The sequence below is a fragment of the Lepus europaeus genome, chromosome 13, assembly GCF_033115175.1.
Source record: "Lepus europaeus isolate LE1 chromosome 13, mLepTim1.pri, whole genome shotgun sequence".
Taxonomy (NCBI): Eukaryota; Metazoa; Chordata; class Mammalia; order Lagomorpha; family Leporidae; genus Lepus; species Lepus europaeus.
In genome coordinates, this window is record NC_084839.1 from 35,652,238 (window position 1) to 35,676,841 (window position 24,604).

Genomic DNA, 24,604 nt, shown 5'->3' on the forward strand with positions numbered 1-24,604 from the left:
CTTTCTCTCTCTGTCCCTTTCTCTCTCTGTGTAACTCAGATAAATAAATAAATCTTTAAAATTAAAAAAAAAACACATATTATAAGCAAAGGTTTGCTGAAGAAGAAATGACTCGGGCCCTTTTGTCTGCCATAGTAAAATGACTTTTGGCAGCAATTTATCATGTTGAAACTCTCAAAAACACAAAAAATGAGTTTTTCTCTGTATATTAAAATACGAATTTTTGGTGGTAGCTTATCTTATATGCAAAGAGATAGTAGAGAAAACAGAGACCATAACCATAGACAATGACAGATGCATTGGAGTTTTTGACATTAATAAGACCTTTAGAAACAGTGCTGCAGTCTGGGATAACTGACCAATAATTATTTATACAGTTGTTGGAATATTCTGTGACAGAGGCTTGTCATAACCTCAGGGAATTTGAAGAGAATGGCAGAGTGATGCCAGTGCAAGGTCAGAAATAAATCTCTGCTCCTCTTTCTGGGAGTGCATTCTCTATCCACAGAGTGCAGGAATAGTGCTACTGCATACCCACTGCAGTCCCAGCTCTTAGTAAGACAGCTTCCCTGTGTTCTGGTGGGACAGATGGGCATGTTCACAGTGACAGTAACACCAGAATTGAAGACTGTCTTCATGTAGCTTTATTACAGATTTCATTTTGGAATTTGAAGACAAGCATAGGTGAAAGTGGTTCAATAGACCTTTATCAAGACGGGATATATGTTAGTTTTAATAGCTTGCTAATGGGGTCGGCGCTATGACGCAGCAGGTCAAAGCCACAGCCTTCAACACTAGCGTCCCATTTCGAGTCCCGGCTGCTTCTCTTCAGATCCAGCTGTCTGCTGTGGCCTGGGAAAGCAGTAGAAGGTGGCCCAACTCCTTGGGCCCCTGCAGCCACAAGGGAAACCTGGAAGAAGCTCCTGGCTCCTGGCTTTGTATCAGCACAACTCCAGTCATTGCAACCAATTGAGGAGTTTAACCAGCAGATGGAAGACCCCTCCCTCCCTCCCTTCCTCTCTGTCTCTCTATCTCTATCTCTCTGCCTCTCCTTCTCTCTCTGTGTAATTCTGACTTTCAAATAAATAAATAAATCTTTTTTTTTTTTTTGACAGGCAGAGTTAGTGAGAGACAGAGAGAAAGGACTTCCTTTTCCATTGGTTCACCCCCCAAATGGCCACTATGGCTGGCGCGCTGTGGCCAGTGGGCTGTGGCCGGTGTGCTACACCGATCTGAAGCCAGGAGCCAGGAGCCTCTTCCTGGTCTCCCATCCGGGAGCAGGGCCCAAACACCTGCGCCATCCTCCACTGCCTTCCCAGGCCACAGCAGAGAGCTGGACTGGAAGAGGAGCAACCGGGACAGAATCCGGTGCCCCAACCAGGACTAGAACCTGGGGTGCCAGTGCCACAGGTAGAGGATTAACCTAGAGAGCCACAGCGCCAGCCTAAATAAATCTTTAAAAATAAAATGTCCTACATGAAGGATCTCTGTGAGAGAGACCCCAGTGGAAAGAAGTGGCCATTAAAGAAGGAGGCACTTTTCTCTGAAGGGATTAGAGAACTTCCACTTTGACCTTGTCTAAATACTGATGGAGACTGTGGATTCAAAAGGCTTCCATAGCCTTGGTAGCTCATGTCAAGAGCCTCAGGTGATCACTGATGTCATGTAAGAGTGTTAATTGTTAAATTAACAAGAAGAATCACTGTGCATTATTAACTCCCCATGCAGGACCTCTGTTCTCAATGAGTTGCATTATGAGAGTTAACTGTAAAATTAGTTCTCAAACAGTTTTGTGTGTGTGTATGTGCTTGTGCAAATTTTTGAAATCTTTACTTAATATAGAGTTGGTCTTCTGTATACAAAGTTAATTGAAAATGAATCTTAATGGGACTGGCAAAGGGAGAGGTAAAAGGGGGTGGGAGTGTGGGTGGGAAGAACTATATTACTAAAGTTGTACTTATAAAATTTGTATTCCTTAAAAAGTAAATTTTAAAAAGTTAAAAAAATAGCTTGCTAAAAGTTCACTTGTAATTTCTGATGTGCAATTATATCTGGACAGGTAGGAAGAGCCTGCTTGTCTCTAAAGGCCACACTTTGTTATCTGAGCCATTTATAGTTATATAGTACATACACACTCAAGAACACATAACTGCAGATAGTATAGGACCATGTTTCTTAACGTTTTTTTTTTAAACCTCTGCCTCATATTGCTAAATATTCAAATCTCATGATCTTTAACTGGTATAATGAGACTTAAAAATATTCATGGAAAAATTGAATTTAAAAATAAATTTATTTTGGTGTATTTGAAATACATGCATAGTTTTAGCATAACAACTCCATTAACATGCATAAAACAAGGGTTTAGAGACCCTTTATATGCATGGATTTCTTTTATTTTTCTGGTTTTTTTTTTTGTGGTGGGAGGGGTCAGTACCAAAATAAGCTTCTCTTTTAATTCCATTTTCTATGAACTTTTTGAAGTATCCTCATAATAATATTCACAATACATTTTCCCATTCAAAGTTAAAATATTATAAAAGTGGTTATATTTTGAGACTTCACTTTTTATTTTTTTTTAAAAATCTATTTATTTGAAAGAGTTAAGCAAGAGAGGGAGAAACAGATATCTCCCGTTTACTGGCTCACTCCCCAGATGGCCACAACGGCTGGGACTGGGCCAGGCCAAAGCTAGGAGCCAGGAGCTTGTTCTGGGTCTCCCACATGGGTGGCAGGGGCCCAAGCACTTGGGCCATTTTCCACTATACCACAACCCTAATTCCCAAGACCTCACTCTTTTCTTCATGTTGGTTGAAAATACCAGAGTTTGGCTTAAGTTCTTACTCACTAAACTATATTGTAGTAATCTATTTTTCTTCTTTTCAAAAGTGTTTATATTTGCTCCTCTTCTTTTATATCAATGGTCTTGAAAGTGACCAGGTTATAAAAACAAATAATGGGCCGGTGCTGTGGCTCACTTGGCTAATCCTCTGCCTGCGGCGCCGGCACTCCCGGGGTATACTGTGTATCAACTGCTGTTCGCCCACCTGAAAACTGAGTAAAGATTGTCCCTGTTTTATGCTGGATCACAACATGGTAACTTGCCTGAAATTTTGCTAAGCATCCTTTTTTACACTAGGGAAATGGTCTAGGATTAACAATTTAAACTTTAGCAGTTAAATCTTCCTTGGGCTTTCTAGCCAATAGATTCTTTACTTAAATCTTCACATTGTGGTCAGTGTATGGTTGATGAAAAAATTAAATGTGTTTTGTCATGGAATAAACTGAAATTATTACATCATTAAGAATATAGAAACAGATCAAGCCGGTGCCATGGCTCACTTGGCTAATCCTCCGCCTGCGGCGCCAGCACCCCGGGTTCCAGTCCCAGTTGGAGCTCTTGAAGGAAGGAAGACCTTTCTCTCTGTCTCTCTCTCTCACTGTCTAACTCTATCTGTGGGGAAAAAAAAAAAAAAAAAAAAGAGCATTTCTAGCTATCACCAGCACAAAACTTTGCCAGGGAACTTGATAAACGTTGTACGATTTAGCCAAGATTCCAAGGCTGCTGAAAAAGGACTTCCAGGATAAAGACCCCACAGGGTACTAACGTGGTTCCTGAAATGAAGCAGTGTCTGTAAAAGACCACTAGTTTGGTTGGAGATGGAGACTTGAGAGATGTATGACTTGCTAACTTGGTGCATGACTCCATCCGCAGTCAAATCTCTTCATCTCTGCATTTCCTTTTTATTTTCTACCAAGTGGAAATAGTACCTGCTACCACTTAGCTCACCTGGCTGTTGAAATAGAGAGATGGATTTATCTTCATTAAAGTATGTTACCACTACCATTACTAACCCAGCCAAAAATTTAAAAAAATTGTAGACCTGTAGTCATCTTAAATTCCTCTATTTCCTAATTCCAGTAAGACTCATTTTGGCCTTCAGGTCCCTCAGGATGAGTCTTTAACTGACAGAGAACTGTTACTATAAACCATATTGTAAGAAATGAGCATTTTAAGTCACAGGGAACAAATGCTTCCAAGGAAAAGTTAACACACTCCGATTCCAGGAGTTCCTACTGGGAGAGTTTATCATTGATGAGTTTAAAATTTCCAATCTCATGAGAACTGAGTAGTCTGTCTTAGTGGCTCTATAACTTGGTTGTCTGGAACAGTTACCTAGAGATCTATTTTTAAAAGTCTGTGGCTTAACTAAAGACCTACTGAATTGGGATTTGCAGAAAAGTGGGTATAAGGAATCCATTTCTAAAATTCCCAGATCCCTCAGAGGCTACTCGAAGTGTGACCTTAGGACTCTCCTTGCTATTCACTGTGTATAACCTGGGAGCTTGTTAGAAATAAAGAATTGCAGATCTCATCACAGATCTAGTGAGTCAGAGGCATTTTAACAAGCTCTCTAGGTAAGTTACATGCACATATGAATTTAAAAAGTACTTCATTACTTCTATTTTGCCTATTCCAGAAATTTTACTTCTCCCAGTAACAAACTAAACACATTCCCATCTTGCCACCAAAAATTCCACATGAATAAGAAAAAGAAAGTCTTATTTCCCTAATTAAACTTTACCTTTAACAGTGTTTGGTCAGAAAAACTATTTGGAAGAAAATAAAATAAAAATAACTGAATTACAACTGGCAATCTTATTTTCCATTGTTATATTATGAACCATGTACAGAATATACTCACAGTTTATCTCTGAGCGTGTTTTTTCTTCTCTCACATTTCTACTTGTTGAGTGAATTCTATGCGGTACCGCAACAAGAGGCTAGAAAAGAATAAATTCAACGCTGTATGAGTTGATAATCAGATCAGTTTTGCCTGCAAAATTACCATATTCGAAAGAAATATATTTCATTTTAAGTAATAATTGTGCAAATATTTTTAAGGCAATCACGGAGCGGGCACTGGGTACAGTGGTTAAGACACTGCTTGGGATGCCTGCATTGGAGTGTCTGGGTTTGAGTGCCAACTCTGTTTCTCATTCCAGCTTCCTGCTAATGCACACATTGGGAACCTGCAGATGATACCTCAAGAACTTGGGTCCTTGACATCCATATGGGAGACTTGGATTGAATTCTGGGTTCCTGGCTTTGGTCTGGCCCAATTCTGGCAGTTGTGGGTATTTGGGGGAGTTAATTAACAGGAGAAAGATCTATGTCTGTTTCTATTTCTCTGCTATTCCAAAAATAAATTTAATAAAATCTTAAAAAACCAATTACAATAGTAGCTCAAAGAATTAAGGTAAGATATATTTATATTATCATAAATCAACATTTATACAAGAGATAGCACTTCTGTGACTACATAAAATACATATGAAATTAAATACAAGCAATAATATAGTCTGCTTACTTGTATGTGCAACATAGGACTTGTCTAGATTCACTCTACAAGGATGAATCAAGTACATGAAGCACATTGGATCTATTCTGACATTAAGAAATCTGAAGGGAAAGGAAAGATAGCAGTGTACTTGTTAAAGATTACATTTGCGAGTATATTTAATGATGACTGAGCTCATGTGCTTTTTAAGGTTTATTCTTCAACTCACAGATTTTTAAAATACATAAAACACTTATAGACAATAGGGGATACTGCTCTGTGTTTAAATTTTTTGCCATAATTTGAAATATAATTAATTTAAGATTGTAGAAAATTATATAGCTTATAATTATGTTTATGTGGACTTAATTGTTCTTGGTCACAGCTAGGATGGTATAATTCCCATGAGTAAGAAACATGCCAATATTCAATTCTTTTTAATTGTAAAGAAGATTCCACCTTGGAATTATTTATAGAACCTAACCAGTTAAAGAGACGGCAAAATGGTCTTAGCAAACATAGAAGCTGTATATCCTCTACTTGAGATTTGTCAAGGGCTCAAATATCAGAAAATATAATTTATGAGAATCTTTTGAAAATGAAGTCTATAATACAGCAGGAACAAAATACCATCCATGTCAAGAAGTTAAAAGATTGTAAGAGAGACTATTCAGCTATCCAGACGTCATATTCCATCCTTTAGAACAAAGGTGAACTGGAGACTTGGCTGAATTTTCCTTTCACATGTATAAATTCTGATGGTTGTACAAAAAAGTAGTATTTAAAAAAAGATTTAAAATACTGAAAATGACATACATAAGCATTGCATGTCTGAGAGAAAGTGATGCTATAACAATCTGTTAAATAGGTCAGGATAGTGAAAGATTGTATTTTGGAATGAAAGCATGCAAAAGAATATTATATGTAACATACTGCAGTGCTACATAATTTGTTTTCTAATAATGGAAGAGTTTTACCTATTTCTTTAAGAAGAATATTACATTTATTACAATGTCAAGTAAGCAGAATAGATTCTGCAATAGAGCTCATCTGAATGTGGAAAGCTGGACCTTGAAAAAGATATTCTTTAGCATCATTTTACAAAGACCATATTCTAGGTCAATTATTTAGACATGTGAATTCTAACACTTACTAAACATTATCAAAGTATTTTTCAGGTCCTCAGTTTTTCCAAGCACTTACAATCAGGCACATATATTTCTACCACAATCACAAAGTTAAAAAACAAACAAAAAAACCCCTCCCAATATTTTCTCATTTTCTCCCTTAAAACTGGTAGGAATTTTGGGGGCTGGCATTGTGGCGTAACAGGTTAAGTCATCACCAGCAATGCCAACATCTCATACGTGTATTGGTTCAAGTCCTGGCTACTCTATTTTGGATCAAGAGTTCTACTAATTGCCTGGGAAAGTAGTAGAAGATAGCCCAAGTGCTTGGGCCCCTGCCACCCACATGGCAGATCCAGATGAAGCACCTGGCTTCAGCCTGGCCCAGCCCTAGCCACTGTGGCCATCTAGAGAGTGAACCAGCTAATGGAGGATCGATCGATCTCTCTCTCTCTCTCTCTCTCTCACTTAGCCTTTCAAAAAATTGATAGGAATTTTGGGAAATATGGAAAGCAAAATCTTTATAGACTGATTCTTGAGAGCCTGTTTGGAGGTTCTAGTAGGGGAGCACATCCACTTGTATATCCCTGACTGAAGGTCGTTCTCTTCGACTGAGTGCGCAGCTTTCAGAGGGACACACGCGGAGCACTGAGGGAAGGGGGGGGGGACACACACCTAGCCAGCCAGGCCAGCCGAATCAGCCCTGGCAATCAATAGGGTGACAGATGTTGCAGCCAGATCACCCTCACATCCATTATTTGATTCCTCATTCATTACAGGTATTCACAGTTCATTCTAGTTATTTTTTAAGAAAAGCAACTAACTGCTAATGATAGTAAAAACTCAAATAAATTGTAGCTATCTTGTCAAGTTACCTGTAACTTTAAGTATAAATACCACACATCAAAATCTATTATTTAATGTGAGAAAGATCCATTAATCTACTACTTAGTGGATAAGAACCTAACCAAATGAAATAAACATCTACGCACTTGATGTGCTCTTAATCATATATAAGCTTGTTGTGATTGCATTCATTTTACATGAATCTTATTTAAGGATAACGACTATATTTAAACAATGCTAAAATTTAGGAGAGCAGGTATACTCAAATATCAAGAAATGGAGGCTGGTTATCACTTAAAAATGTACTGATGGAGTTTTGTTTTGTTTTGTTTTTGACAGGCAGAGTGGACAGTGAGAGAGAGAGAGACAGAGAGGAAGGTCTTCCTTTTTGCCGTTGGTTCACCCTCCAATGGCTGCTGCGGCCGGCGCATCTCGCTGATCCGAAGCCAGGAGCCAGGTGCTTCTTCTGGCTGATGGAGTTTTTAAAAAAGATTTATTTAGGAGCCAGAGCTGTGGCGAAGTGGGTAAAGCCGCTGCCTGCAGTGCCAACATCCCATGTGGGTGCTGGTTTGAGTCCTGGCTTCCCCACTTCTGATCCAGCTCTCTGCTTAAGGCCTCGGAAAGCAGTAGAAGATGGCCCAATTCCTTGGGCCCCTGCACTCACGTGGGAGACCTGGAAGAAGCTCCTGGCTCCTGGCTTTGGATTGCCATAGCTCCGGCCATTGCGGCCAAACTGGGGAGTGAACCAGTGGATGGAAGACCTTTCTCTCTCTCTGCCTCTCCTTCTCTCTCTGTGTAACTTTGTCTTTCAAATAAAATAAATAAATTAAAAAAAAATACAAAGATTTATTTGAAAGGCAAATTTACGGGGGGGGGGGGGGAGACTGAGAAAGAGGGAAGGAGAGAGGGAGGGAGAAAGCAATAAATGAAGGAGGAAGGAAGCTGGGGCGGGGGTGGGGAGAGAAATCCTCCCTCTGCTGGTTCACTCCCCAAATGGCTGCAACAGCTGGAGTTGGGTCAACCCTAGGCAGAGCCAGAAACCTCCTCCAGGTCTCCCACGTGGATGCAGGGGCCCAAGCACGTGGGTCATCCTCTGCTGCTTTTCCAGGAGGGAGCTGGATCGGAAGCTGAGCAGCCAGGACTTTAACCAGTGCCCACATGGGATGCCAACACTGCATGCAGAGGCTTAAATCACTATGCCACAGTGTCGGCCTCTGATAGGTTTTTAAAAGTCTGACTTCCCTAACAACTACAAAAAAACTGTTTTTTTTCCCCCCCTACTCCTCAGATTGTTAAGAATAGGGAATGTGTTGTGTTCAAGGCAGGTCCCCAGTAAAAATTAAGAGATGAATATATACGAATATTCAAAATTTAATATCTGAATAGCTGTTACAGGGGAGAAAACTGTAATTAAAAAAATCTCCAATTCTTATATGAAAAGAATAAAGAGATAAATACAATGAAGTAATATCAGAGGCACTAACAATTTAGTCCTCTTTCTTAGTAAACAAAATTTTTTTCCTTTTATGTTTTCTGTTGGAATAGTTCTTGATTTTTTTTAAGATTTATTTATTTATTTGAAAGTCAGACCTCTCTATGTAACTCTTTCAAATAAACAAATAAATCTTAAAAACAAAACAAAACAAAACAAAAAAAACAAACAAAAAAAACGGGGCCGGTGTTGTGGCGCAACAGGTTAATGCCCTGGTCTGAAGTGCAGGCATCCCACAGCACAGGCACTGGTTTGAGACCCAGCTGTTTCACTTCCACAGCTCTCTGCTATGGCCAGGGAAAGCAGTAAAAGATGGTCCAGGTTCTTGGGCCCCTGCACCCAGATGGGTGACCCGGAAGAAACTCCTGGCTCCTGGCTTCGGGTCAGCCCAGCTTCGGCCGTTACGGCCAATTGGGGAGCAAATCATCGGATGGAAGACCTCTCTCTCTGTCTCTCTGCCTCTACTCTTTCTGTGACTCTTTCAATAAATAAATAAATCTTTAAAAAAAAAAAAAAAGAAAAGAAAGAAAGAAAGTCAGAGTTACACAGAGAGAGGAGAGGCAGAGAGAAGTCTTTCATCCACCAGTTCACTCCCCAATTGGCTGCAACGGTCATAACTGTGCCGATACGAAGCCAGGTGCCAGGAGCCTCTTCTGGGTCTCCCATGCCGGTGCAGGGGCCCTAGGACTTGGGCCATCTTCTACTGCTTTCCCAGGCCATAGCAGAGAGCTGGATCAGAAGTGGAGCAGCCAGGACTCGAACTGGTGCCCATAAGGGATGATGACACCTCAGGTGGTGGCTTTACCTGCTGTGCCACAGCGCCGGCCCCCTTTTATTTGCTTTCCTTTCACTTTATTAAAATCATTCTAAGAATACTACCACTTTCAGACAGAAATATCCTGGGGGTAGGTGGAATGGAGATAACTTTTGTTATTTAGTGTTCCTTTGTGGACATTCCTTCGACCTAGGAAGTAAAGAGGCCCTGTGTGGAAAACATCTGTAGCTTCTTCCTAAGCACATGGAGGCCTCACTTCAGCAGGTGGTGCCAGCACTTTCTTCACATAGTTATTACAACATCCAATGCTTCTTTTGAATGGGAAATGATACCTTTGAAGCTATTACTTTTGAAGGAAAAACAGTTACTTACCTTTATGGAAAATATAATTCATAAATATTATGCAATATAATTCATAAACAAGCTCAAAATCTTAGATTAATAAAAAACAAACTGGGAGCAGACATTTGGCGCAGTCACTAAGGCGTCTGCATCCCACACTGCAACGTGTAGTCTGTGGCCTGACTCTGTTCTGACTGCAGCATCCTACTGCAGTGCACCGTGGAAGGCATCAGGTGATGACTTAAGTACATGGGTCCCTGATATCCATGTGATCTACACAGAATTCCAGGCTTCTGGCTTCAGCCTGGACTAACTCTGATTGTTATGGATACTTGAGGAATGAAACAATGGATGGAAGATCTCTTTCTCCCTCTCTGCCTTTTAAATAAATGAAAATAAAGAAATTTTTTAAATTAAAAAAAGAATAAGGCAGATTAAGAACAGGACTGAAATTAGCTACTCCTACTATTACCAGCATAGGTAAATTTCAGGAAATAAAAATATACAAATCTTTTAAGAGATACAAATATTAAAATATTCATTATAGTGAAATAGTAGCAAAAGATATTTCAAAAACTAGGTATTTAGGGGCAGGTATTTGACTTAGAGATATCAGTTGAATGCCCCTATCTCATATCCGATATCTGGGTTCTATACCTGGCTATACTCCCGACTTCAGTTTAGTGCCTTTTTTTTCCCAAGATTTTATTTATTTATTTATTTATTGAGAGGTAGAGTTACAGACAGTGAGAGGGAGAGACAGAGAGAAAGGTCTTCCTTCCGTTGGTTCACTCCCCAAAATGGCCGCAACGGTCGGAGCTGCACTGATCCGAATCCAGGAGCCAGGAGCTTCTTCCAGGTCTCCCACACAGGTGCAGGGGCCCAAGGACTTGGGCCATCTTCTACTGTTTTCCCAGGCGATAGCAGAGAGCTGAACTGGAAGTGGAGCAGCTGGGACTAGAACCAGTACCCATATGGGATGCTGGCGCCACAGGCGGGAGATTAACCTACTGCACCATGGCACTGGCCCCCAGTTTAGTGCTTAATGCAGACCCTGGAGACAGTGATAGTGGTCCAAGTTATTGAGTTCCTGCCACCCATGTGGGAAAGCTAGATTGGGTTCCTGGTTTTCATCTATGGTCCTGATGGGTAGGTAAGTTGGGGGTGGAGAAAAGGAAGGGAGCACTCTAGGTACCTTGGAAGTGAACCAGCAGATGGAAATATTCTCTCTCAAACAAATTAAAAAATCATTTTTCAAAAGTGAGGTAAACTTTACATGTATATACTGCTTTGTAGTTTACTAAATACTTTCATTCACCTGAGTTTGTACACTCAAAATAAACTACAGAAATCAGTATTCTTCTGCATTTTGCAGAAGATGAAGATAAAAATTAAATGACAGAGCATTCAACCAGTTAGCCATGGAGTCGAGACAAACCCTGGACTTCCAATCACAATATATAGCAAAATCAAACAAAAACAGGTATCATGTAGGTTAATTACACAGATTGTTATCAGTGGACATGGATGAAATAATCACTACTTGTGAGAAAACTTTCACTTTCTCATCTTAAATGGAATAACTAAAATTATTAAATCTTGTAATACTGTACATGATGCACAGAAAAACATACAGAATAAAATTATATTAGGTAAAAACAAAATTATAGGAGAATACAATTATATTAGGTAAAAACCAGAATTACAATAATTCTAGCATGTAGTAAATTCTAAAGTAGGAACTACATTAGAACTCAATATAAAAAAGTCATCCTTCCTTCTATGCTGTATGACTATAAAAAAGTGAAGCTGACTTGGGGCATGTGCTCAACATCTAAAAGAGTATCTGGTCAACAGCTATAGTATCACAGTGAGTGCTGCAATACTAATCATACACAATCACATTTCAGGTGAAAACACTGCACTTAGCAATTACAACTACAACTATAGGCCGGTGCTGTGGCTCACTTGGCTATTTTTCCACCTGCGGTGCCAGCACCCCGGGTTCTAGTCCCGGTTCGGGTGCCGGATACCTTTCTCTCTGTCTCTCTCACTGTCTCTCTCTCTATCTCTCTCTCACTGTCTAACTCTGCCTGGCAAAAAACAAAAAACAAACAAACAAAAAACTACAACTATAAACTGTTTGTGAACTTAAAAACAAGGCTATGAATTTCTCTGGGAAAAGATTATCTTACAAACTGGTGAGAAGAAAAGTACCTCCCTAACCTACCCTTGTAATAATTTAGTTCCTTTGTTACTTATACTTATTTACTCTAGAAGTTTTTAACAATTCACAATTATAATAACAGTCATTGTAAGAAAGATGAGTTTCTTTCCCATCTATATGAGAAAACTTTAGAAGAATCTCCAGTCTACAAATTATTGGAGTATATGGGCTTATTATTTCTCTTTAAATACAATTTTTAAAAAAGATTTATTTATTTATTTGAAAGGCAAAGTTACAGAGAGACAGAAGCAGAGAGAGAGAGAGGTCTTCCATCTGCTGTTTCACTCCCCAGATGGCCAGAGCTGTGCCGATCCAAAGCTAGGAGCCAGGAGCTTCCTTCAGATCTCCCATGTGGATGCAAGGGCCCAAGCACTTGGGCCATCTTCTACTACTTTCCCAAGCCATAGCAGAGAGCTGGGTCAGAAGTGGAGAAGCTGGGACTCGAACTGGCGCCCATATGGGAATCTGGAACTATAGGCGGTGGCTTCACCCACTATGACAGAGCGCCGGCCCCATGAATACATTTTTAAAAGGACAGTGTAACTCAGTATGACAGGAAAATAGGATGAGGTAAGAAATAATAACATTGCATTTAGTGCACTGTGAAGAGTACAAACAGTCCTTGCTTTGCAGTTTTAGTATAAATTTCATTTACATGATTTGGTTACATAACACCAGTCTCCTTCATAGGGTTCAAATTTCTGTCACCATGTTATATTAACTGTAACTGTATAAAGTACAAACTTCATTCCTAGATGTTCAGTCTGTAAATCACTATATAACAGATGCACATCATGATTAGAAGAGAAATTTGCATTTTGCCAAGGCATAAAAAAGCTATTTGCTCTACGTACTGCAGAATCCAAGTACTGTGCAACCTAGGTGATAAGCAGACTGCCAGGTAAGTAAGCAATCTATATACTTTATTTTTAAACAAATAAATGAGACATATTAATTCAAAACTGTTCTTATATTTCAGTGCAGTTTAAGTAAATACTATCAATATCTTTTTTGCTTCTCTATACATTTGTAACTGACAGTAACAGAGTTTTTAAGGTTTTGACAAAAAATTTTAAAGGTTACAGAAAAATCTCTATTTTTCTTGCTGATTAAGACTGCTATGCAGGGATTCATCTTACATGGTCATTTTTAGAGTCTCATTCTGCCATGCATCAAGCACAGCATGTGCTTGAATTAAAGTAGAAGAGTTTATAAAGATCTAAGGTTTTTAAAAACAATATGCAAAACAACAAAAAACAACTTTCACCTCAGGAAGGGAGAAATTATATGGTTGATAATACTTTACATTTCTTAAGTCTTTATGCTTCTAAAATCCTGTCTAGATCATTAACAAAAGTACAGATAGCCTACTTGTCAGAGTTGTAGAAGGATGGCAAGAAGGAACAATGCTGAATTGATAGGAAGATCCTCTGTGTCTTAAGACAGTCTAGGACCACCATACTGAGAGGTCTCTTTCTTCTAGAATCATTGATGACATTTATATTTATTTGAGTGGTAGAGAGAGTACTCTCCTCTGCTGGTTTACTCCTGAAATGCCCGAAATGGCCAGGGTTGAGACAGGTCTAAGCTGGGAACTACAAACTCAATCCAGATCTTCCAGGTGGGTGGCAGGAATCCAATTACTTGAGCCATCACCTGGTGCCTCCCAGTGACTGCAGAAGTAAGGAACTGAAATAAGAGAGTGGAGCTGGAGCTTAAACTCAGGTACTCTGATATCAGATACAGGTGCCTTAACCACCAAATGCCAGCCCCCCAATTTATACCATTTTCAGAGCATTCCATAAAGCCAGCTGAACTCAGGGTCATCCACTTCTGTTACAAATGGAGAAACAGAATTCTTCCAGGCTCCATATACTGAGTTATTTCAATTGTAACAAGAACTTTTTTTTTTTTTAATATTTTATTTATATGTTTGAGAGGTAGAGTTACAGACAGTGAGAGGAAGAGACAGAGAGAAAGTTCTTCCTTTCGTTGGTTCATTCCCCAAATGGCCATAATGGTAGGAGTTGCACCAATCCAAAGCCAGGAGCCAGGAGCTTCTTCCTGGTCTCCCATGTGGGTACAGGGGCCCAAGCACTTGGGCCATCTTCTCCTGCTTTCCCAGGCCATAGCAGAGAGCTGGATTGGAAGAGGAGCAGCCGGGAATAGAACCAGTGCCCATATGGGATGCCAGCGCCGCAGGTGGAGGATTAACCTACTGTGTCACAGCGCCAGCCCCTGTAACATTGCTAGCAATGTTGAAAATGTTATCAGAAGTGAAGCTTCCATTAATATTAATGCTTCCATCATATAAGGGCTATTTTATTTAGCAATTACACTGGCTCATTTTTAAACATTTCCATAGTGGATAGAGTTTTAGTCACTAACAAACTCAATCCTATACCTCTATTAATTTATGAAGTGACCTCTATTAATTTATGAAGTATGATACAAAGATTCTTCCTGAGAAGAAAACAGAATAGAAATTTTCAATTTTATCCTAACATCCTGTTTAGGTGTTTCTCATTTGCTTTCCCTTGTCCAGTGATGATTTATTTGGCAAATTCATCTAAAATGATCACTTTGTAATAACCACAAGTAGATTAAATGATTCTGACTTTACATTTTAGTAAGAGTCACCCATAAGTAGCCTACAAGAAAAATCTAGCACATGTCTTTCAAAGAGAAACAAAATCAAAGAATGAACTGTTCCGTCAAGTTTTGAAATGTAAAGTAGTCAGAAATTTAAAAAACTGATTCTGAGATGTGTATATATGTATACATAATACACACATGTAATATACACCAGCTGATTAGAACAATTCTTACCTCAGGATCATCATCATCAAAATCATGATAAGTGGAATGATCTGGATTATTCACTTTATCCAGCAGCTCAATTGCCAAAGACCGTGTCAGAGGTTGTGTGACAAAAGGGTGCTATAAAAATAATATAGCACAGAACATTTATTAGAAATTTGAATAACATTTTATTTTTTGAAATATTATATATTTCAAGGCAAAAAATAATACCTGTAGTAACTTTTCAGCAGTAGGTCTCTTTTTTGGATTTTTGGTAAGTGCCATTTTCACAAAATGATGAAAACTATTTGACCTAAGAAATTTTGAAGGTTAGACTTTTGTATTTCAGTTTTTTTGCTCATCGTACCATAAAAGTAAGTAATACAAAAATACTTACCACTTCATTTTATCCTTTAGTTTAGGAGGCTGAAAATTGCTTTTTGTCATTAGAAATAATGCACTGAAAAAAACCAACAAATCATTGTAAGGCATTTTAATATTTCATATTTTAATGTATATTATAAACTATATTACTATCTAATCTCAAATAAGGTAAAGCAAGACAAAGGAAGTTACTTGTTCATGACGTAATAAAAAATACCAGGTGAAAAGATCACCACTTAATTTAAACACAGGTAACATACCGCATTGGGTGTAAGTCAAACATGGGAGGCTGAAGCTCGGCGAGCTCTATGGCTGTGATCCCCACTGCCCAGAGATCACAAAGCTGGTTATAACCTCCTTTCCTCTCAACAGCTGCGACTTCTGGAGCCATCCTAAAGGAAATATTCAAGAGAAGAAAACCTTTTGTTTATTGCATTTTACTTCATACTCCTATCAGAGGTACATGGAACTATCATTATCTGATTACAGCCTAGTAGGCCTTGATCTCTGAAAAATGAGTATGTAATAGTTAACATGGCCCCTTTCCCCAAAATCTTGACATGTAATAAGATCCTCAATCCCAATCCCCTACTGGTGCTCCTCTGTTACGTTTTTGTTATACTACTTGTTACAAAGGGTTGTAATTATGTACAATTATATAGAGTAACATGCCCAAAATACTGTCCCATATATGCAAAATTCTATAAAGAAGCAACATCTGCAATAAACTAACTATTGTAATTTTTTGGTGCTACCTCCTTATATCCATAAACTACAATGTGGCCTCTTTCATTACTTTATCAAAACTATTTCTTAGGGAACAATACCTTTCATATTTAACTCACACTTACTGTAAACTTATCTGACATTTTTTCAGTTATATTATAATGGTGGAAAAGTCATAAAAAGTGAGGGAAAAAATAATGAATTAATCCAAGTGGTCCAAGACATAACTATAATGAATTCTAGAAGGAGACAGCAAGAAGAAGTACAACAAAGAAATTATCAATAAATTGTACAAGAAAATTTCCAAACTGAAAGATATTAATCTCTCGACTGAAACAAATGCCAAGGATAATGAATAAAAGTAAAAATAAAACAATAATAAACAAAAACATGCTGAGGTGCACCATCAAGGAATATCAAACCCAGGAAGGATGTTGGGGCTAAAGGTTACATTCAAAGGATCATGTGTCACAACGGCCTCACATTTTCCATCAGTATCACAGAAAAGAAGACACTAACATATCTAAAAATTCCAACTAAGAATTCTATACTCACCAAAACTATCAAACAAGGGCAATGCTAGACAAGCAAAGTCTCACAAATTTTATTCTCCATGCATCTTTTCTTAGAAAGATATTAACATGCATTTCACAAAAAAAAAAAAAAAAGGAATAAATCACTAAAGAGGAAGACTCAGAATCCAAGAAAATGATTTCCAAATTGAAGATAAAAAGACTTCCAGAGCAGAGCTATGCAAACAACTAGAAAATAAATAGTTCAGACTGAAATAGGATAGAAGAGAACTAAAGGAAGGATTGCCCTAGGAAAAAGACAATTAAAACAAACTAGAATTCTATAGAGACATATAGCAAAACTTGAACAAGTGGCATGGTCTTATTAAGGGATTAAAATAATAAGCAAACTTAAAATGAAATTATTAGGGGCTGGTGCTGTGGAGAAGCTAATAGAGCTGCTGCTTGCAGTGCTGGCTTCCCCAATGGGGGCCAGTTCAAGTCCTGGCTGATCCATTTCAGATCCAGCTCTCTGCTCGGACTGGGAAAGCAGTGGAAGATGACTCCTTGGGCCCCTGCACCCACTTGGGAGACCTGGAAGAAGCTCCTGGCTTCGGATCGGTGCAGCTCCGGCTGTTACAGCCATCTGGAGAGTGAACCAGCAGATGGAAGACCTCTTTCTCTGCCTCTGCTTCTGCCTCTGCCTCTTCCTCTCCTCTTCTCTCTCTCTCTCTTTCTGCTTCTCTCTCTGTGGAACTCTGACTTTCAAATAAATAAATTAAAAAAAAAAAAAGAATGAATAAAAAGCATAGTTTTTATAGGATGGTCAAAGAATACCTAACAGACAGCAAGACTAGAAAGGAAGGTCTGTGGAGACGCCTTGCGGGAATTAAGGTTAAAGAAGGAGAAAGAGGCCAGACCATGGAAGACTCCAACTACCCAGAAATGTGCATTTGATCTTGTATGCAACCAGGATGGGCAAAAAGTTCTGTGAAAAGGGGTACTAAAGGGGTACTATGAATTGATGCAATACTGAAAAGTTAATCAGGATACAGGCTGGAAATGGGGGTGGACAAAGACAGATATAAAAATAATCTAGGGGCTGGCGCTGTGGCATAGTGGGTAAAGCTGCCACCTGCAGTGGCAGCATCCCAGATGGGCGCCGGTTCAAGTCCTGGCTGCTCCATTTCCTATCCAGTTCTCTGCTATGGCCTGAGAAAGCAGCAGAAAATCACCAAGTCGTTGGGCCCCTGCACCCGAGTGGGAGACCCAGAAGAAGCTTCTGGCTCCTGATCGGCACAGCTTCAGCCATTGCTGCCAATTGGGGAGTGAACCAGTGGATGGAAGAACTTTCTCCCTCTCTCTTTCTGCCTCCTCTTTTCTCTCTGTGTAACTTTGCCTTTCAAATAAAATAAACAAATCTTTAAAAAGAATAATCTATAAGGACCGGCGCTGTGGCATAGTAGACTAAGCCTCTGCCTATGGTGCTGGCAACCTACATGGGCACCAGTTCGGGTCCTGGCTGCTCCTCTTCTGATCCAGCTCTCTGCTTATGGCCTGGGAAAGCAGTGGAAGATGCCCAAGTCCTTGGGCCCCTGCACCCGTTTGGGAGACTTGGAAGAAGCACTGGCTCCTGGCTTTGGATTGGCTCAGCTCAGGCCATTGCAGCCATCTGGATAGTGAACCAACAGATGGAAGACCTTTCTCTTTATCTCTTTATCTCTCTCTCTCTCTAACTCTCTCAAGTAAATAAATAAAATCTTAAAATAAACATCTGTAAAAGATGTGTGCTATGTGCTAGGAAAAGGTTTTTCCAGCAAAGCTAGAACTATATCAAGGTTCCTGAAGGTCGTATCAATTTTGAAGATCTTTTCTGTTCACTGAGAAATAACATGGTAGAATATTTGGCCATGTAAGCCACCCACAAATGTATATATTTGTTATATTACCTGGTGATTATCTTCTTAATCTGAATCCTAAAAATTCTGACCCATAATTCTTTTTTAGAAATTTTGCATCCATTAACAATAGAACAGCAACAAAAACTAAGTATCAATTAAAATACAATTACCAATATGGAGTACCAATGAAAGACTTCCGTTTAGCAATTGTAGCTGTTATCTGCGCAGATACTCCAAAATCAGCTACAAGAAAAAAAAAACATTTAGAAAACTGAGGGAAAATCAAATTGTTTAAGGCAAGATGAGAATAAATTTTTGATTATTATTTCCATTAAGTTACTTTCACAGAAATATGAAATATTATCAAATATCACATTAAAATTTTTAACTTTAACAGACTAGTATCAAAATATCATAAAGTAGCTATTTTGTATCAGAGCCAGATACTTCATCCTTCTTCCTTCATCCTGACATGAATCAACAACAAATATCAAATGACAAATAACAAATGACAACAAATATCAAGGCTAAATAATTTTGAAGAAGTTATAGCAAGAGAAATTAAACTGCCAGAATTAAAGGACTATCACTGGGAGGGATCTTTAAGTAGTAGTATATCCCATTTACTGTCTACCATACCCATGATGACCAACACTAGACAAACTGTTAAGTCCACTGGTGAATCCATCTAAATGGAAAAGTTATCCAAATAGAATATTCCTCATATTGCTTTTTAGTCTTTTGGCTGAGATCAAGTGCAGAACATTCCTCAAAGCTTACTTTAGTAATACACATTCTAATGTTATCAATCACTACTAGGAAATTTCTTTTTATGTGCAATTTGTTACTATTCTGCTTGCTGTTCAACTTACATGTTGAAGCATGGTAGTTAAGACGAGACCACATGATATTTTCTAGCTTGTTAATGATTTCTAAATCCTTCTCAACTAAGATAGATTATACACAGAATATCTTTAGATGAGGTACATTAGCACAGCTCTGCTGACAGAAAGCGTTCATTAAGCCATCAATCATTAGATGCCTGAAAGAATAGGATCTTTCCTGCTTTTCTCATATTTAGAGATCATTTAGGAAAACTTTATTATATGATAATTCCTAGATACATATTTTAAAATCTGACTAGCTTAACATGTTATAGTTTGAATAGTTTCATTAATATTTTTATAAAATAAACACATACTTTGAATTTTGATTAGTCCTACAGATAGTTCAGAATAACTGTTTAGGGATGGGCATTTGGTCTAGTGGTTAAGCTGCTGACTATGAATCCTTCATCCTATACTGAAGTGCCTGGGTTCAGGTCCTGACTGTACTCTAGATTGCAGCCTCCTGATAATGTGCAACCTGGAAGCAGAAATGATGGCTCAAGTAATTAGGCTTCTGCCATTCACATGGAAAACTGGGATTGAGTTCCTAGCTCCCAGCTTTGGTCTGGCCCAGCTGGCTGTTACGTTGTGGGCATTTGGGGATGGAACCAATAGATGAGAACTCTGTCTCTTTGTGTCTCTCTGCATCTCAAATAAATAAATGAATAAATTTAAAAAGATAACTTCAATATTTCCTGTTTATTTCCATTTAATACCCAACAGATATGACTTTGTTCATAAAAAAAATCCATCATGAACATTTTTCCTATCTTAAACTTTCAAATAAAATGCCTATTTAGGTTTTTTTTTTTTTTAAGATTTACTTATTTATTCAAAAGGCAGAGAGTTACAGAGAGGCAGAGAGAGAGAAAAAGAGGGATAGATAGATCTTCCATCCACTGCTTCACTCCTCAAATGGCCTCAATGGCTGGAGCCAGGCTGATCCGAAGCCAGGATCCAGGAGCTTCCTCTGGGTCCCTTACATGGATGAAGAGGTCCAAGGACTTGGGCCATCTTCCACTGCTTTCCCAGGCCATAGCAGAGAGCTGGATTGGAAATGAAGCAGCCAGGACTTGAACCGGCACCCATAAGGGATGCCAGCACCACAGGCAATAGCTTTACCTACTACACCACAGTACTGGCCCACTACCTAGGTTTTGAAATCTATTTTAATCATAACTTAAATAAAGAAGAGTTACATAACAAAATGTAAGTTATTGCTTTAAATAAGGTGATATTCAGCACCTAAATTATATTCTTTTATAATTCTATATTTTAAGTTTATTTAAAGAATGTATGTATTTGAAACTACTATTTTTTTTTTGCTTTTGTCTTATTTATTGGTTTCATGATAATTTTGTGCAGATTTCTTACTGCAAGTCATATTCTTAAGTGTGGAGTTGAAAGAATTTGCAAAGGACATTATTCCACACTACTTTTCCAACAAATCTGTCTTAGATGAAGGACAGACGTTATTTTTGTTTAAGAAGAGGAAACAGAGTTGACGTGTGCCCTACAATAAGATTTCCATCTAAAAGTACAAAGATGCTATCCAATGGGAGAGGAAGCTAAGTCTTACAATTAAAAATACAACTTACTATGTCTTAGAACAGATTTTTGAATATCACAAAATTCCAATCTACTTACCCAATTTCACATGACCATTGTCCGTTAATAGAATGTTAGCTCCCTTCAAAGTGAGAACATTTTAGTTAAAGTAGGAAACAAACACTTAAACAGACAACACATATTTAAAAATTATCACAGCCTTAGATCTATAAATACTTAAAATATAAAACGTGTGCTATTACAATGTTACATCATTATATTCACAGGAAAGTGTACTGTCTACTTTCTAGGCAATCTGGCTGTCCTCATAAAATATTCTGCTTCACAAGAAAAGCTATTCATATAAGATGGAATAGAAAAGTAATATATTAGTTTTCATCTAAATGTTATTTCCTCACTGGTCAGACATCATCACTACACTGTTACTTTACTTTACACTGGCATTTTCAATTGCTTGCATAATACTTCAAATTTGATTATTAAATACTGTTCAAAAAAAACTCCCAAAATAAAAATAACTTTCTAGTAATTTTCCATCTGTTGAATCAGACAATATGTGAGACTGCATCCTGCTGTTTGTTATGTATGCCTTTCTATTCTAAGGCATCTTCCCGAGTTTAGGACCATGTAGCATATAAACTGAATTACAATGTCACCTGTATAACATGATCTGTATACTTGTTCTACTTGTATTTTAGCCACTTTTGCTTTTTGTTTTTAAAGATTTTTTAAAATTTATTTGAGAGGTAGAGTTACAGAGAGAGGGAGAGACAGAGAGAAAGGTCTTCCAGGCTTCAAAGGCTGGACCTGAGCAGATCCGAAGACAGGAGCCAGGAGCCAGGAGCTTCTTCCAGGTCTCCCATGCAGGTGCAGGGACTCAAGCGCTTGGGCCATCTTGCACTACTTTCCCAGGCCACAAGCAGAAAGCTGGATCGGAAGAGGAGCAGCCAGGACATGAACCAGTGCCCACGTGGGATGGTTGCACTGCAGGCAGAGGCTTAGCTTACTATGGCACAGTGCCAGCCCCCACTTTTGCTTCTTGACTGAAGCTCAAAGAGAACTACCTCATCTTCAATAAGGGCAATGCTTAATAAGTGGCAATACTGTATCCCACTGGTATTACAGGATTTTCTTCTTTCACGCAACTTTTAAATGAGCAAACCACATTAAGCTGATTCTTTAGTCCAAAGTGTCATCAATTATGAAAGTATAGGTGGGACAATACTGGGAACTCTCCCAACCCCAACAGGAGGAAAATTAACCAAAGACTCAAGAAGGAAAAAAAAAAAAAAAAAGAAAGAAAGAAAAAGGAAGGTGCCCACACTCCTAATGTCACCAGTACTGGGAATAACGAGGGAAAGGTGAAAAAAGAATAGAGACACAAGGGTAGGGAACCTTTTTCCTGCCAAAGGACATTTGGATATTTATAACATCATTAGCAGGCCATACAAAATTATCAATCTAAAAATTAGCCTGCTATAGATTTACTGGATTTTGAGTCCTGCCTGAAGTTGCCTTGGCAGGGCCAGACCAAATGATTTCGTGGACTTTATATGGCCTATGGGCTGGATGTTCTCTACCCTTGGACTAGAGTAAGGATTTTAACTTGATCTAAGCCCTCACTATCTAGATTTCTGCTAGTCTTCAGTTTGGCCTCTGTATAGCTTCAGATTATTCTTCCTAAATTATACCTTACTTAAATCATGTCATGTAAACATCATTAGCTTTGATATTTCCTTCCCTCCCTGAAAAACCACTAGGAGGCAGGTGATACTTTTAAAACAAATTTATTTGAGTGGTAGTGGTTGTGGGGAGAATGCTTCAACTACTGGTTCATTACCCAAATGCTTGCAATGCCTGGGACTGGGCCAGGTCAAAGGCAGGAGCTGGGAATGCAATCTAGGTAATCCCATGTGGGTGGCAGGAACCCAATTATTTGGGCCATCACTGTTGCCTCCCAGGGTCTGCCTCAGCAGGAAGCTAGAGTTAGCAGCCAGAGTCAGGTATGGAACCTATGGGATGCATCTTAACAGCTAGGGGTCACCGTGGGTAACATTTTAAACTCCAGAGTTCCAGTGATAAGTAAGTTCTAGCTCTCAATGGAGTTTAAATACAAGCAGGAGAAAAAGAAAGTCTAAAAAATGAATATATCATTGATCAAACTATGAACAAACCAACAAATGATTCATTCAGGCAGAGATAAGCTGAAGACAAATAAAGCAGAGAACAGAAAGGCTTTTTAAGGTAGCAATATTTCTGAGATTGGGCACGTTCAGGGTGCTATGGCCATAGACCAGGTAGCAATATCTGAGGAGAGTTCTGGATGAAGGGTACAGAACCATGCACACTTTAAGAGAACATCCAAGAAGAGGGAAGAGCGAATACAAAGACTTAAGGCTACAATGAACTCCCTCTGTTCCCAGAACAGCAAGCTTAGTGTGGCCAGAACAGAAGGCGTAACACGGGTAAGAGTGTAGTGGTCAGGGGAAATGCAAGGGTGAGATCAAGCATAATCTTGCAGGCCCTGTGGACCTTACACTGAACAGGACAGTGTAATGGTGGCTTAATACGCAGGATCTGATTTTAAAAGATCATGTTGGCTGCCAGGTGGAAAAGTGACTACAGAATCACTCAACAATGGAAGCAGTGAAGTACAGGGGAGATAATCAGATGAGGGTATAAGAAGTGGTGATGGTCACAATCTACCCAGTTAGGACCAAACTCTGAAGAATAACACAGAAAAAATGTATAACAAACCACTAAATTACTTAGCCAACCCCAGCTCCTAACATAGTCATACATTTTCTTCTCTTCAATGTTACAGACCCACTTTTATGTTCTCTAAAATAGTCTGATATTATCTAACCTCTGTATCTTTGTTTACATTGTTCTCTCTGCTTGGGGTACACTCCAGTCTCCATTTTCTGGCAAAAATCTACCAACCTTTTCAGATTATCTAAGAGCCAAATACATAGAACCTTTCTTAATTTACTCATCTTCTTTTGGTCTCTTTATATTTCAAGTTCAAAATTTTTTCTTGGTGTATTTGAAGTAGCTTATGAAAAATACAGGGAAATCTCAGCAGATGATCTAAAAGCCCACTGAAATGTCAAGGAAAATTTGAGAGAATGTGCAACAGGCATTTTCTGAGGAGGGAGTCCATGTCAATTGTCAGAGACTTAAAAATCAAGTTGATCCACTCTAGTCTCCAGCCTCCAGAAAGCTTATGATACTTTATGCTAACTTCAGAAAACAGAAGGGGAAAATAAAGTAAGCACGATGTTGAACAAGGAAGAAAGGATAGGAAAAATAAATAAAAGAAGAAGAAAGCATCCACATTGGGGAGATGGTAATGTCTTTAGAAATACCCCCAGGAGTGCTGCTAAAGCACCTTGATCCCTAAGCCAATCCTGGCATGTCCAGTGTAGCTGCTCTCATCTGCCACCCGAATGACGACGACCAAGAATGTGAGGGACAATATATCCACATCTTGATATACTATTAATGTTTCCTTAATAGCATCAAAGCATGAAGCTCAACTAAAAATTGTAACTTCATAGTTGCTATATACAATTAAATAACTACAAATAAAATGAGTTACTAAAGCATTAATCCACTATATTAGACATTTATAAAGGGTAAATTTTATGGTATATGAATTGTCTAACCAAA

General features: G+C 38.6%; 1 protein-coding gene across 2 annotated transcripts in view; it reads right to left on the minus strand.

The window, feature by feature from the left end:
• Window positions 1–24,604, minus strand: part of MAP4K3 (mitogen-activated protein kinase kinase kinase kinase 3) — a 206,656-nt gene that overhangs the window by 69,324 nt on the left and 112,728 nt on the right. For both annotated transcript variants that reach the window (XM_062209309.1, XM_062209310.1), the window contains exons 7-13: window positions 21,011–21,053; window positions 18,647–18,719; window positions 15,598–15,729; window positions 15,351–15,413; window positions 15,185–15,266; window positions 14,981–15,091; window positions 4,707–4,785 (exon numbers count right to left, since the gene is read on the minus strand). In XM_062209309.1, the coding sequence (XP_062065293.1) occupies window positions 4,707–4,785; window positions 14,981–15,091; window positions 15,185–15,266; window positions 15,351–15,413; window positions 15,598–15,729; window positions 18,647–18,719; window positions 21,011–21,053 (583 nt within the window). The remainder of the gene's footprint in view (window positions 1–4,706; window positions 4,786–14,980; window positions 15,092–15,184; window positions 15,267–15,350; window positions 15,414–15,597; window positions 15,730–18,646; window positions 18,720–21,010; window positions 21,054–24,604) is intronic.